We start from the raw sequence: 15,039 nt of genomic DNA on the forward strand, positions 1-15,039 counted from the left end.
ACACCTCAACCTCGTTGAGAGTATCAATTTGAGGAGTAATTTGAAATGGTTTCAAGCTAGATGTGCTTTTTTTTAATTTAGTTTGATTTTAATCAGAAGTCAACACACTCCGTTGACTTGGAGAACACTAGCTAGCAACATGGTCACCATTTTGTACCACACGATGTATCCGCCGCTGATGATGGCTCTAAAAAATGGTCACTCGACGAGCCGCACATATGATCTCGCCTCTTGAGTGACCTCGGAACCGCTGTGTTCCTTGTTCCAGTTTTTTTCCATCTTACCACCGGTGCCTTTAAGTGGGGGAAAAAAGTGCCGGTACAGCAAAATTTACTTTCTTATAGAAGTCACGCAGCAAAGAGTACATAGTCCAAATAATCTCTTACGAATGCTTTAGTTATTCTCACGCGGTGGTCTGCATTTTACATGGCTGAGAAGTCATTGTCTGTGAAACCGATCACTGTCGTGATTTCGTGAAATAAAATGCGAAACGTATTGAAAAGACAAGCAGGAACAAACCTGAGTAAACTGCTGGCGTTTAGAACTGAGACAGATGGATACGACCGCGGGAGGTTGGCTGCTTGAAAAGTAGATCCAAAAAAGGTTGGGCACCCCTGTTGTAAAAGAGTCACTCCCACTCCAAGTTGTTTTTGCATTACTGCCGCTTAATCTGTCCTCTTGAAACTTAAAAACTTAAGTTAAAAAAAAATCATTTTAAATTGCTTAAAGATAAAGTGTTCTTTCGCCATCTTTTAAAATAATTTGTTTTCTTTATTTCCTCAAACTTTCCAGAGAAACAGCAATCATGTCTAAAGGACCAGCTGTTGGTATTGATTTGGGGACCACCTACTCCTGTGTTGGTGTATTCCAGCATGGAAAAGTTGAAATCATTGCCAATGACCAAGGCAACAGGACAACCCCTAGTTATGTGGCCTTCACAGACTCTGAGAGGCTGATCGGTGATGCAGCCAAGAATCAGGTTGCAATGAACCCCACCAATACAGTCTTTGGTAAGTATACCTTGTAACCTTGCACTTTTCCCTCAATATTTTATGCAGTCTTTGGGAGCGATGGGTGGGGGGATCATTATGTAAGCCATTTTATATCACGGTGATGGTATACAGTGATGTATTTTCAGTTGGTCAATAAAAAATGTCGACGCACTATGGCTGTTTATATCTTTCACACATAGTATCAATATGAAACATTATAAAATACTTTTTCTTTATTTAATTCCTATTCAAGATCTTAAAATATAATGTCATTCTTCAATGTTAAAAAATGCCTATATAAACAATATAATACTTGTATTGTTAAAATGATCTTTTTTTTCCCCCAATTTCAGCTGGTGGTGTGCTGCGGGATTTTTTTTTCAATGAAATATGTGCCTTCACTCAAAAAAGCTTGAAAAACACTGTTCTAGGGCATTCTGCTGGTGATGTATGGGATGCTGAAACAATCATTTTCCTTTTAGCTGTATGTGTTCAATTAATTTGCGTGCTATTTTGCTGTTCGAAGTTCTACATTCCACTTACACGCGGTTCCAGTCTGAAGTGTATTTGGTCACCCAAGCACTTAATTCGGTGTTGCATGATAACTTTGGGTTATCTTAGCAATTAACATTGCTTGTTTGTCGCTCCTTATTTTAATTAGCAATTGTAATCCCTTCGTGAGGAGACTACTTGTAAGAAGTGTAATTAATTTGCCAGCATGGAGGCTGTTATTAGTGACTAGAGGGTGACACTGGAGTGGATTTTTCACTCCGGTCCCATCCCACTCCCACAGGGAAAAAAAAAAAAATCTGACCCAGTACTGGACCATAGTTTAAATAAAATAGAATAAATCCAGTCCAATTCTGCTCCCTGTGAAAATGACTCCTCCCGTTTTGTAATTTTCCCCTTAACTTTGGGGAGAGCCTTTTATCCTCTAAGGTCCAAATCTCCTGATTAAAGTGAAAGTTGATGAGTAGTCAAGGGGTACCGATATTTGATGCTGTAAGTGAAAATATTGGTGTGAAAATTTAAAAACTTTGAAATACCATTAAACATGTTTGTTAACCCTTAGATGCAAGAGTGACTGCACCCTACACTCTTCCATAAGTGGGTCAAAAATGACTCATATTAGAATCAATGTGTTTTTATGCCATTTTTGTCATTTTGGTTAAGAATAATCACTTGTATAGTATTTAGTATTATATTTAGGACCACACAACAATGGTTTCATGTTTGTAATATCTTCAGTTTTTCCCTAATTAAACATTTTTGATGTTGCAACCTGCGTTTCTAAATCTACTACACAGCTGATGTTTTCCCCCAGATTCTTCTGACCGTCTTCCCCTGGTTCTCTCCCCGTGTAAACTATACCATCTATTGAATCACAAACCCAAAGGATCTTTAGGCCGTACTTGGCAGGTTTGCTTGGCATGTACAGTAGAAACTTGCACCTACCCCTGAATGGCACAGGCTGGTCATCCACAGTGACACAATCACTGGGGATGAATCACTTTTTGCAGTTGACCAGGAATAGGTCCCATACATTGCGGAAGGCTGCCATATGGTCTGTTACCAGTCAGAAGGCTCTGGTCCTCATGGCCATAGAGGCCTTATACATGAGAATATGTAGAGAACTCCCAAATAGCTCACGGACTGATACATCCCAGTTCTTTTCACTTCCTGCAAGCAGGGTCAATCTAATGAAGGTCATAAATTCATCTTTTTTCCATTTTTTTTCCAAGGTCATTTTTCTATTCCTTTCCCCTAGCTGTTGCTACTCTACATCCTTCCAAGTTTGGTCACTTCATCACCTCTTGTATTATACCATCAGTGATAAAGAACGCCCATGCATCTTCTGGTGAGGCAGTGGTGCTAAGCCCTGATGCAGGCCCTGACTGTTCATCTTTTTTCCATTTTTTTCCAAGGTCATTTTTCCATTCCTTTCCCCTAGCTGTTGCTACTCTACATCCTTCCAAGTTTGGTCACTTCATCACCTCTTGTATTATACCATCAGTGATAAAGAACGCCCATGCATCTTCTGGTGAGGCAGTGGTGCTAAGCCCTGATGCAGGCCCTGACTGACTTCTGAGGGTGTTGTGGCTCTGTGTTATGCACTGGTTGGGAGGTAACTCGCTCCAGTGAAAGCCCTTCCGACTCATTCTGTTGGACATAATTTGGACACTTTCTTCTTCAGAGGACACTTAAGTTTTCAGAATCAGATTGATTCTGTTCAGTTGTATTTCTACTTCCACCTGGACAATAGTCTTGGTCCTCATCATCAGAAATTTCAGACTCAAGAGTCCAACCCCGTTACTGGCCTCCAGCATCTGTAGGAGAATTTCAGCTCTGTATCTAGCAGCCATGACACATTGGATGAGGAAACAAGTAATGTGTCCAATAGATCAGTATGTAGCTATATTAATAAATACACACACTGCATATAGTAATGTTGTCTAACTCTAGTTATGATAAATCAGAACCACCTGCTTTTTCAGCACGACCAGAAAATGTTTTTTCCATATACACTAGTCATGAAGTAAGCTAATATGTTGATAAACAGTAATAACATTTGGCTGCCCCCGGAGATGGATTAAAAACCGGTGGATCTTGTTGCTTAATTCATATTCCACAAACACAGTAATAATCCAAATACAATGTTTAGACTAATAGGCCCGCTTGGAACAAATTGTCGGGAAATTGAGTTGACGTACCTTTAACCTTTTATGACGTTTGAGCCAACGTTTTCATATACCGTATTTTCCGGACTATAAGTCGCTCCGGAGTACAAGTCGCACCAGCCATAAAATGCATAATAAAGTAGAAAAAAACATGAGTCGCACTGTAGTATAAGTCGCATTATTTTAAAGGAAATTTATTTGATAAAATCCGCTGTCATGAACAGACATGACATTTATAATTTAAATAATGAACAGTTTAAAATAAAAATTGAATAGAGACAACAGGCTGAACTGTATGCTTGTGTTACATTAAACAACATCCCCCCTCCACCACCTAGAAGCCAAGTAACGCTGATAAATGTGTCCATATAAATCAAAATAATAAAATTGTGCGCTAGGTACACATTTCCACTGAGCTACGATGGTAACATTTAGCTTACATTCACTATATGTGAATTTGGGGGGATTCACCGGAGCGCCTCATCCAAACTCACTCGAGTCAAAGAGCGTGGCCGGACACAGTGATAGGGAGCAATGTGGCTTCAGTTAGCACTCAATCCATTCCAGGCTCAACAACTCGCTCAATCCCCGCCCATACACGACGACTAAGGCGTGCATCTGCCGCTAACGGCTAACAGACTCCAAACGTTTCTCGTTAGGACCCCTTAGCTGTCCAACAATATGCCCGACATAAATCAACGTAAAGAAAGGACCCATTGGCTGCCCGAAAACATGTCTGGTGTAAAACACACAAGTTGAACAGTAAAGCAATGCCTGTATAAATTAAGCACTAATGAGGAATTTACAACAGGTATGTCAGAAAGACTGGGGGAGCCAAAGTTTAGTTCCGCCTTGGTGCGGAATCAATTGGTCTATACTACCCGCTTCAGCCAGTGTAAATTCTCTAAATGTGGACAACACTACAAGGTAAGATACCTTTAAACTCACCAAAACTGTCGTAGATCGATTAAATAAGTCTTTTATTTATCACCGACCATGTAGAATGTTTCCAAGTCTCCCAAAGTATATGTATTTGGTTGTAATTATCTCTTTGTTGTGGTCCACACCGTACGTGTATGTGTGTGTGACACCACAGGCAAAGCAAGTAGATGTATTGGTAGTCAAATTGCCTTTATCATATGAGGCTCCAGCACTCACCGCGACCCTTGTGAGGATAAGCGGTATACATAATGGATGGATGGATATTTTAATTACTTATTTAACAAAATATTATGATTTAACTGTTTAAATTATCCATGCATTTTAATAGCCTTAAGGATTTAGCTTTGTTTTCTTTATGTGCAATGATATTACAGGTCTGCCCAGCTCTGCACTACAGGTTATTCTGCCCGTTGTAAAGTCAATATGTAATGCACGTTTATATGCAGTTTGGTGTATTGTTTGCTGACCTTGAAAAGGAAAGGAATACAATATGCTAATGTATTAATAATTTCACACATAAATTGCTCCGAAGTATGCGTCGTACCCCGGCCAAACTATGTAAGAAGAAAAAAACGCGACTCATAGTCCGGAAAATACGGTACAAAGTGGTCCAGAGCCCATTTACATGTTGACTTATCAAATCCACTTACCGCTTTCGATTTTTAAACTTCTATCAAATAGATAACCATAAAAGACACTTATTGATGTTGTGGACATGTTTAATTCCCAACAAGATACTAACCAGGCAAATGATTTCTGAAAAAAATGAAGGCTAGGTTCACACCGCAGGCAAACGCGACCCAGATTGGATTTAAAAAAAAAAAAAAAAAAAAAAAAAAAAAAAGGTTCGACTGAATTCTGTCAAGTCTCAATTCCGATTTTTTTAAATTTCTTTTTTCCCCAAATCCAACCTGGTTCGCTCTCATATGTGGTCCTAAATCGGATACGTATAAGATTTAAAATTATTTTTTTTTTTCCAACGTCTGAACGACCAAACGACTACGGTACATGTCCTGTATAAATGTGCAAGTAATTATTAAACTTTTTAAATTTATTAAACAAAAACCTCACTAAAGTACAGGTATATGAACAAAGTACAGTATAGCAAACATGCTCCAAGTACTGTTGAAAAAATACTGTAACACCAATGCAGTACTGTACTTAACTACAGTAAAGTGTACTGTAATTTAGTTTTTTTTTTTTAATTATTCTTTTCTCTCAGACTTGGGGAACAAATGAGTCTATTTTGAGTTGTGTTGGCTTCATTCTTTGCTGTAGGAAAATGTTTGTCTGCGTATCACACAGTTTTGTTGCTAATTACAAATAACTGTCCCGTTGATCATCACTGATGTCTGGCGATTCTTGTGCATACAAAAGCATTTTTGATTCCATCTCCATAGCTTCCTTGCTGGATGCTGGCTTTACATCAGGACTTTTTCAAAGTCTCGTAGATTTGAGTTTTTCTGACTCAGTGTCTCCTGGATGTTTTTTTCTTTGTGTCCCGCTTCGCTTAATTGGATGCGTTTCACTCTCTTCCATGGTTATTACTGTTCTTCTTCGTTTGGATGCCATGATCTACAGATGAAAATGTAAATGAATAAATTTTAAATCTTTCAGTAAAACACATGCCAAAGAAGTAACTTACATGACGCCGTTTTGGATCCGATGATGGCGGAATATTGTAGTAGAAAATTTAATGCATACGTTTTTTTGCAGAGTGAGGGAATTTCTGTTTGATCCGATGGCAGAGCGGTCAAAGTTTTTCCGGAGTATAGAGCGGGACTGCTTGAGTTTGCGCTACTGTGGGCTTCGCTATGGGTTCTTGATAACGGAACTTCTGTTGTAAGGAATCGACGTTAATGTAATGTAGTAGAAAATGTAATGCCTACGTTTTTTTTTCCGGGTGAGGAAATTTCCGTTTGACAGTTCGTATGTGGGAATACTTACTGTAGTAATTCAGTCACAGTTCAGATCTATTCATTTTTCTACGCACGGCTATGACGTGACGTCATCGTTCATGTCTCCATGAAATTAGATCTTAAAGCCTTGTCTCATTTTCCCCAAATACTGTATTCCACATCGCTGACGTGGAACATTGTGTAATATAAAATGAAGCTACTACTAGTATATTTGCACATTTGGATTATTTTGTAGCATTGTGATGTTAAATGTTCAGAAAATAATAAAAATATTTTTCACCCGATACCGGGTCAGCTGAAAATCACGTTTGCGGCAGATCGGATCGGGACATCCCTACTGGTAGTAATATTGGAGGGAAGCAGATGTTTTAAGAGGCATTGTGTGAACGTCTACACAGTACAAGTTTATGCATATTTGTTAATATGCTTGAATACACAGAATTGGTACATTTTCTGTGCCCTCCTTGCGTGCTGTCTTTTTCTTATTTTATTTCCTGTATTTGCTACTGCTGCTGAAATGATTCAAACATTTTTTTTATTGTTCCTACAGATGCCAAGCGATTAATTGGCCGCAGATTTGATGATTCAGTTGTACAATCCGATATGAAACACTGGCCATTTATTGTAGTTGATGACAACACTCGCCCAAAGGTTCAAGTTGAGTACAAGGGTGAGACCAAGTCCTTCTACCCAGAGGAGATCTCCTCAATGGTGCTGACAAAGATGAAGGAGATTGCTGAAGCTTATCTTGGAAAGGTAAGGCTATAATGTGTTTGTATATGAAAACTGTTTCGTAAATGGACTAATTTTTGCTTTGTTTACAGTCAGTCAACAATGCTGTCATTACGGTACCGGCCTACTTCAATGATTCCCAGCGCCAGGCCACAAAAGATGCAGGAACTATCTCTGGTCTCAATGTTCTGCGTATCATCAATGAACCAACTGCAGCTGCTATAGCCTATGGCTTGGACAAAAAAGTAAGGTCAAAGTGCCACTGCTTGAAAGTTTTTGTATTATATTATATTACATTATATTATCAGTATCTTAAGTGTTCTAACAAATTGCATTGTAAAACATTTCAGGTTGGGGCAGAGAGAAATGTTCTCATATTTGATCTTGGTGGTGGAACCTTTGATGTGTCAATTTTGACTATTGAAGATGGAATATTTGAAGTTAAGTCCACTGCTGGGGATACCCATCTTGGTGGCGAGGATTTTGACAACCGCATGGTCAACCACTTCATTGCGGAGTTTAAGCGAAAGTACAAGAAAGACATCAGTGATAACAAGAGAGCCGTGCGTCGTCTGCGCACAGCATGCGAGAGGGCAAAGCGCACTTTGTCTTCCAGCACTCAGGCAAGCATTGAAATTGACTCTCTGTATGAGGGAGTTGATTTCTACACCTCCATCACCAGAGCTCGCTTTGAGGAACTCAATGCTGACCTCTTCCGTGGCACCTTGGACCCAGTGGAGAAATCATTGCGTGATGCCAAGATGGACAAAGGGCTAATTCATGACATTGTTTTGGTCGGTGGCTCCACTCGCATCCCCAAGATCCAAAAGCTGCTGCAGGACTTCTTCAATGGCAAAGAGTTGAACAAGAGCATCAACCCAGATGAAGCTGTTGCCTATGGGGCTGGTAAGAGTCTTCACCCAGACATGCTCACAAATTGAGCAATTCTGCAACTTTTTCAAAATTGAATTGACCATTATATGTAGTGTGACAAATGGCAGCCATCTTGGCAGCACTGCACACACTTCTAAAAGCCTCCATGACAAATTTCATGAAAAAACAATTGACAAAAGTATTCTACTGACCACACTATTGGTCTCAAATGTTGCATTTGTGCCATTCAGTTGAGTTTTTAGGACCAATGAAATGTCACAGTAATTTAAGAATAAGAAGGCCTTTATTGATCCCACAGTGGGGAAATTTTCAGTGTTACAGCAGCTTAGGATATAGGTCACACAGGGACGGCGGCATAATGTAGCCATTAATGTATAACATTAACGGCAAACATTCAGGCTCAAACCTATGTAAATATACGCAGTAACTATGTGTATATACACACCAACATACATCTACATAAAAAGTATGAGGAACACTCATTTTAGCCTGTACATAGTACAGAGGAAAAATACTCTTAAGTGACAGTGCTGCAGTGCCGCATCGGATAAAAATAAAACTAGACTAACAGTAGTGGGGAATGTTGGGTATTGCATGATATAACACTAGTGGGGAATGTTGGGTATTGCACGATATAAGCTCAGGTGCAGGACTGCACAATTGCACTAATGTCCGCCAGTTTGTAGAGACTACACAATGTTCTTGTTAAAGAGTCAGACAGCAGCAGGCAAGAAGGAGCAGTCTTTTGACAAGTTAAGAGAGAGAGAGGGACATAAATGTCCTGAAAAAGGCCACTTTCTACCGACATAGAAAAAACTAAATTTCTCCTGAATTATCCGACCTTCAGAAATCTTGAAGTGGATATTCTAACCAGACTGAGTGTTTAAAATGTCATTTTTGAAAAGTCTTGTTACATCATTGGTTTTATGTACACAGCTGTCCAGGCTGCTATCCTCTCTGGTGACAAATCTGAGAATGTCCAGGACCTGCTACTTCTGGATGTTACTCCTTTATCTTTGGGTATTGAAACAGCGGGTGGTGTCATGACTGTCTTGATCAAGCGTAACACCACCATTCCAACAAAGCAGACTCAGACCTTCACTACTTATTCTGACAACCAGCCAGGTGTGCTCATTCAGGTCAGTGTATAAATCTTTTTTTTTTTTTTAACTATGTGTCCCTCTATCGCTGTCTCTTGGCGCGCTGGCCATGACCTCATGAAATTCACCAACATGTGACTTATATTTTTACAGAAATCTATACCGGTCAGTCCACATGGGTGTGTTAGTATCGAAGTCAGTAGTTTGGTATCGCTAATATCGATGCCACATAAAACATAAAAAATAAACCTTACCCATCTCCAGTCAGTGACATAACACATGCTAAAGTGTTGGAAAAGATTATACCTGTTTGCATGACATAACATCTTCCGATTTCCAAAAACTGATAAATGCCAGCTGACATAAGGGCGGCGTTACCCTCTTCAAGCTCTGCTTTGCATTAATTACATAAACGTGTTGTCCTTTTTAGTTGAAAGTGACCACATTTAATTTTTGAGCGCTACTCCATGGAAATCTGACATCGGTCCATCAGCAACAAATGTCTGTGCGGTAAATATGGAAGTGGCCAAACAATTTGTTTTGGATGTAAAAAATAAGGTTTAAGATGATTGATAGTTTCGAGGCAGAACATTTTATTGACCAATATTTGTGGTCGATTTGGCACTTTTTTCTTTTTTTTTTTAACACCCCGCTCAGAAACACTTAAATCATTTTTACACTTAATATTTATATCGCAATAATCTACTGTGAAGGGATGCAAATGATCTTCATTCTGGTACAAGTTTCAATGTTAAATGCTGCTTCCAACAGGTATATGAAGGTGAGCGTGCTATGACCAAGGACAATAACTTGTTGGGCAAGTTTGAGCTGACAGGCATTCCTCCAGCACCTCGTGGAGTTCCTCAGATTGAAGTGACATTTGATATTGATGCAAACGGCATCATGAACGTCTCTGCAGTTGACAAGAGCACTGGAAAAGAGAATAAGATCACCATCACCAATGACAAGGGTATACTGTTAATTTCAAGATACATGATCATGAGAAATGTGAATTGTAAAAACATAGTTGAATTTTATATTTGCATATCATTTTAGGTCGTCTCAGTAAAGACGATATTGAGCGCATGGTTCGGGAAGCTGAGAAGTACAAAGAAGAGGATGATGTCCAACGTGACAAGGTGTCTGCTAAGAATGGCCTGGAATCATACGCTTTTAACATGAAATCAACAGTGGAGGACGAAAAGCTTTCAGGCAAAATCAGTGACGATGACAAGAAAAACATATTGGACAAATGCAATGAGGTTATCAGCTGGCTTGACAAGAACCAGGTATGTGATAAAACTTACTGTTTTAATGATGGGAAGTTAACTTTTTGTGTGTGTTTTTGTCTAGACTGCTGAGAAGGATGAATATGAACACCAGCAGAAGGAACTGGAGAAGGTTTGTAACCCTATCATCACAAAGCTGTACCAGAGTGCTGGAGGCATGCCGGGCGGTATGCCAGAAGGCATGCCTGGTGCGTTCCCTGGTGCTGGTGGTGCTGCTCCTGGTGCTGGATCCTCTGGCCCAACCATAGAGGAAGTTGACTAAGTATTAATACCTCACAAGCTAACTATTCCTGCATCTAAGAAGGTAGCCCTCTTGTAGCACTTTGATCATGCTGAAGAGTGTAATTATATTGTGAAGAAAAAAAAGAGGGTTCAAGTTTTCTCTCATTGTTTGCAACTCGATTGAATAGCTGAAAGGGACCACATCGTGCTGATGGTTGAAATATGTTGGGAATGTTGTATTTTCCTTGACAATAAAACTTGTTACCCATTTTTTTCTTCATCAAAACAGTCTTTATTTTTTGTCCTGCAAGAAAACGTTTTCCATTCAGGTGAAGGAAACAATGATATGTGACAACAGATTTTCAAACTCTGTGTGACTTAAGAGGATCACAAATGGATAAATCTGCGTCTCAGAATTATTACTATCAACAAAGAAAGTCCACTTAGTACTTTGTTCAGTGGTGGCAGTTGGTCATTCAAATGAGGCGAAACTCAGCGCTGCCTCAGACAGCAGCCAATCATGCACAAACCAAGGGTCCAAGCCCGCCCACTGCCCTGTAGACACTCACAGATGCCGAGTGCCTGATGGGCGGAGCTACGGTCAATATTTATTCAATGATTGTAGGGGTGTAACTCTACGCTAAATCACATTTTGGTTCTGTGTTTTGGGAAACTTCGGTTCGGTATATCTTCAGTACAAACATTTTAAAAAAATGTATATTTTGAAAAGGTGACAAGTAAACTACATTTTTTTAGAAAAAATAAAAGCAAACAATTCGGGTGATATTCTAAGAAAATAAACCTGAATAAAAATACACTGGCAATAATTTACTAAATTAGATCTTTGACACTGAAATCTAAACGCTCAGAAGCAACAGCCTATGACATAAGTATTCAAGTCAAAGTTGTCATTACAGTACAAATTCCAAATTATTACTAACTATATTAAAACTATTTTGGAATGAAAAAATGCAGTAACTTTAAAGTCTTTAAGAAATTGTATACACTTTTTAGACACTGAAATCTTTGAATGTTCTACAGCATATTGTAACGGATTGGGTTATCTGTTGTGGTCGGATTTGTGTGTTGCTGAGTTGTGATGTGTCCGATGATGAATGCATCGTACGGCAAGCGAGAGGAGCAGCGGAGAACGAAGTAGAGAAACAGCTGTTATGCTTGGACTAATAAAAACGTGATAGTCAAGAAACTACGCCTGACGGCGTGTTCCTGAAGACGCCACTATATGATTATATGTCGCTATTTAAGTTTGACGTTTTTGGCTAAAAAGACTGCTTGCTGCTTGCTTCCTCGTCTAAGAAACATTCGCAGTCGGATGATGCCGTGCATGTAATGTTAGACATTCTACCTACAACTTAGCCGCCGATCTCATGTAGCAGTGTCGGCACACAACTTTGGGACTTATCCACGTACCTTTCCCCATCAGCAATTTTAACAGGAAAGCCAGAATGTTCCCAAACAGGAGAACGCAGTGTACGGGGGCCTTCGAGCTCTGGCTCTTTTTCTGGCGCCCTTTAGTGCCGCGCCGCCCTCCTCTCACGCGTGCAACAGTCAATAGCGCCCGTGCGTAAGGTCGCGCTAATAATAAAAACTGATCAGAAACTGTACGCAAGGTGGTCCGAACCGAACATGCCATACCGAAACGAATTAATACACACACGTATACCGTTCCACCCCTAATGAATGTCCCGTTTAGCGCAGAGGAACAACCCACTTTAAGAAGCATTAAACACTCAGCCTCCGGCTGTGTGTACATTTGTGCAGTCTGGTGTTGCGGGCAAGGAGAATGAAGTCATGTCAGTTACCTGTTACAGGTTGCTGATTCTGACCAAGGATAAATGTGGTATTCTTGTGCCTTTTCAGTCGAAATTACAGACAGCAGTACATAATTCACATAAATTACCGATCAGAATTTCCACCAGCCAATTTTTCTTTTTCAAATTTGAGCTCAGCTGTTTTTATCTACATCTACCTTTCGACCTGTGTGAAATAGAGGCATTGACACTGCCAATGGATGTATGAAATGTTATGTAGCATTATGGCTTGATATTTTTGGAAAGGTAGGCACCACTGCCAGGGAAATGTGTTAAAAAAGTTTAGGGAAAAAAACCTGAAAAGCCAAAAATCCAATATCTCACCTGGCCATATGGCAAAATCTATGGTTTGGTTCGATTATCGGTTTTGTGCTCATGGTTTTCGGTTCGGTATGCTCTCTCTTGCATATGTTTGTCATCTTCAGCTTGTTGGAATGTTTTTTAGGTCTCGAGTCCATAAGCCCAATTAGCAATTTCCAAAACAACTACTTATTCAATGCGTGTTCGTTTTATCTTTCAAGAAGGTATCCAATATAAATAAAGACTCACACAAATCGATTGAATTTTCTTTACCATCTCTGAAGTTCAGGAGTCATACAACGATCAGATCTGGGCAGCTTTTCCATCCTCGCGAATGCTCTCACCCGAGACGGGCGAGGGCAGAAAAGGGGCGCGGTCTAACATGCAGCCCTCACATTTATACTCTTCAAAATCTAAATATAATGTGGGTTGGTCTCCTCCCTGGCTGGCCCTGCCTATGGGGCTGATCTTCACCAGCTGGTCCCTGTGCTCAGATCAGGGCACGCTGATTCAGACTTTGAACTGATTATGCGATGTGTAATTCCCAATTTGTTTTTTGGTTAACCTGTAGGCTAATATAAAGCCACTCATATAGATTCAGATCCTTTAAGCGCTATAGTAGTAAACCATTCCAGCGTCTCGTCCAGGTTCATGTTTGGGGCAGTTTGTCAAGACGTGCTCCACCGTCTGTCGAGGGTCTCCACACTCACACTGGGCGCCGTACGCAAGGCAACCACCTCTGCATTGATTCTCCAAAACGCCCCAAACCTGTCCTCAGAGGGTTGAGAGTTGTTCATTGCTTTTGGGGTAGTTGGTTGACTCAAAAAAAAAAAAAACATTTTTTTTTTGTTGTTGTTGAAAGTATATTCACAGCATTGTTTTTAATTACTATTATAATTTAAATTGTTTCAAATTCTTTTTATTTTATTTATTAAACCACAACATAACAGCACAATGACAACGACATATCAACAAAGCAAAAAAAAAGAAAAATCAACATAACACAATGTACAATTGTACAATGACATACCAAAAAAGGCAACAAAAAAAAGTAGTCACATCATTTGCAAACAAGTCAGTGCTTAACTGGAATCAGAAATGCCAATTATTATACCAATGGCATCCAATGACAGCCATAAGAAATAACCCACCCACGGACACGCTCAGCCCACCCAAAGAAAACTGAATATAATTCTGATGAATGGGATATAAAAAATCAAAATCAAATCAACTTTTATTTGTTTAGCCCAAATCACAACAACAGTTATCTCAATTCAAGGGAAAACAAAACACGTTTTAAGGTGTAGTAGCCCTACGTTGGATTTCGACCTACTTGAGCACTGTAGCACTTATTTGCCCCCGCTTCAGACGTGATTGGTTGTTACCTGAGCTGAGCCCTGAGCAGTTGTGATGTCATTTTTAGTCGACAGAAGTGAAAAGATGGCTGCCCCACAGATGGCTAAAAACAGGTGGATTAACTCTTATTCCACAAATGCAATATTTATCAGAATGCCTTGTTTCAACTTGTTGAAAAAATATTTGGGGTGACTTCCGCTTTAAGCAGTAAAATCCACCCGTTTTTGTACATCTCATGAGGCAGACTCCTTTGCTATCAACTGAATATGACATCAGAGTTTCTCAGGTAACGACCAATCACAGCTCACCTGTTTTCTGAAGCTGAACCATTTTGTCATTTCTGTTGACTGAAAATTACATCACTTGCTCAGGGCCCAGGTAATGACCAATCATGTCAATAATAATAAAACTAACCCACCATTTTTCAGCGGTGCTATTTCAAGGATACAGTGTCATTTTAAAGTGGAAATTAAGTACCGGTAAATCAATAAAACAATTTTTTCAGTTACATGCAAATACTGTGCCATATTGCATTTCGTTATACTCCCCCTGCATGAACAGTGACTATTACCTCACGGACAATACAACCAAGAAGAGCCGAGACCGTGTCCGTATGCAACTGTCGGCCACGCAATGTTGTCTTCGTACCTCAAAGTTGCTTGACTGTAAACATTCAAGTAATATGGTATTAAAGCCCCGATTATGAAATTACCCACGTGCATTGTATCATAATTGCATATCTGATGTTTGTAACAAACCAATCCGTGTCAAAATCAGTAAAGG

At 39.7% G+C, this 15,039-nt stretch overlaps 1 protein-coding gene across 1 annotated transcript in view; it reads left to right on the top strand.

Moving 5' to 3' along the window:
• The window catches only part of hspa8 (heat shock protein 8), an 11,567-nt gene extending 513 nt beyond the window's left edge, over positions 1 to 11,054 (top strand). Inside the window, exons 2-9 of the mRNA XM_086012086.1 lie at positions 793 to 1,010; positions 7,082 to 7,287; positions 7,356 to 7,508; positions 7,614 to 8,169; positions 9,094 to 9,296; positions 10,029 to 10,227; positions 10,314 to 10,546; positions 10,611 to 11,054. Of these exons, the coding sequence (XP_085868212.1) occupies positions 806 to 1,010; positions 7,082 to 7,287; positions 7,356 to 7,508; positions 7,614 to 8,169; positions 9,094 to 9,296; positions 10,029 to 10,227; positions 10,314 to 10,546; positions 10,611 to 10,808 (1,953 nt within the window). The 5' untranslated portion in view covers positions 793 to 805 and the 3' untranslated portion in view covers positions 10,809 to 11,054. The remainder of the gene's footprint in view (positions 1 to 792; positions 1,011 to 7,081; positions 7,288 to 7,355; positions 7,509 to 7,613; positions 8,170 to 9,093; positions 9,297 to 10,028; positions 10,228 to 10,313; positions 10,547 to 10,610) is intronic.
• The last annotated feature ends 3,985 nt before the right edge of the window (positions 11,055 to 15,039 follow it).

This window comes from Filicampus tigris, chromosome 17 (assembly GCF_054856515.1).
Source record: "Filicampus tigris isolate MCC_2025a chromosome 17, RoL_Ftig_1.0, whole genome shotgun sequence".
NCBI lineage: Eukaryota > Metazoa > Chordata > Actinopteri > Syngnathiformes > Syngnathidae > Filicampus > Filicampus tigris.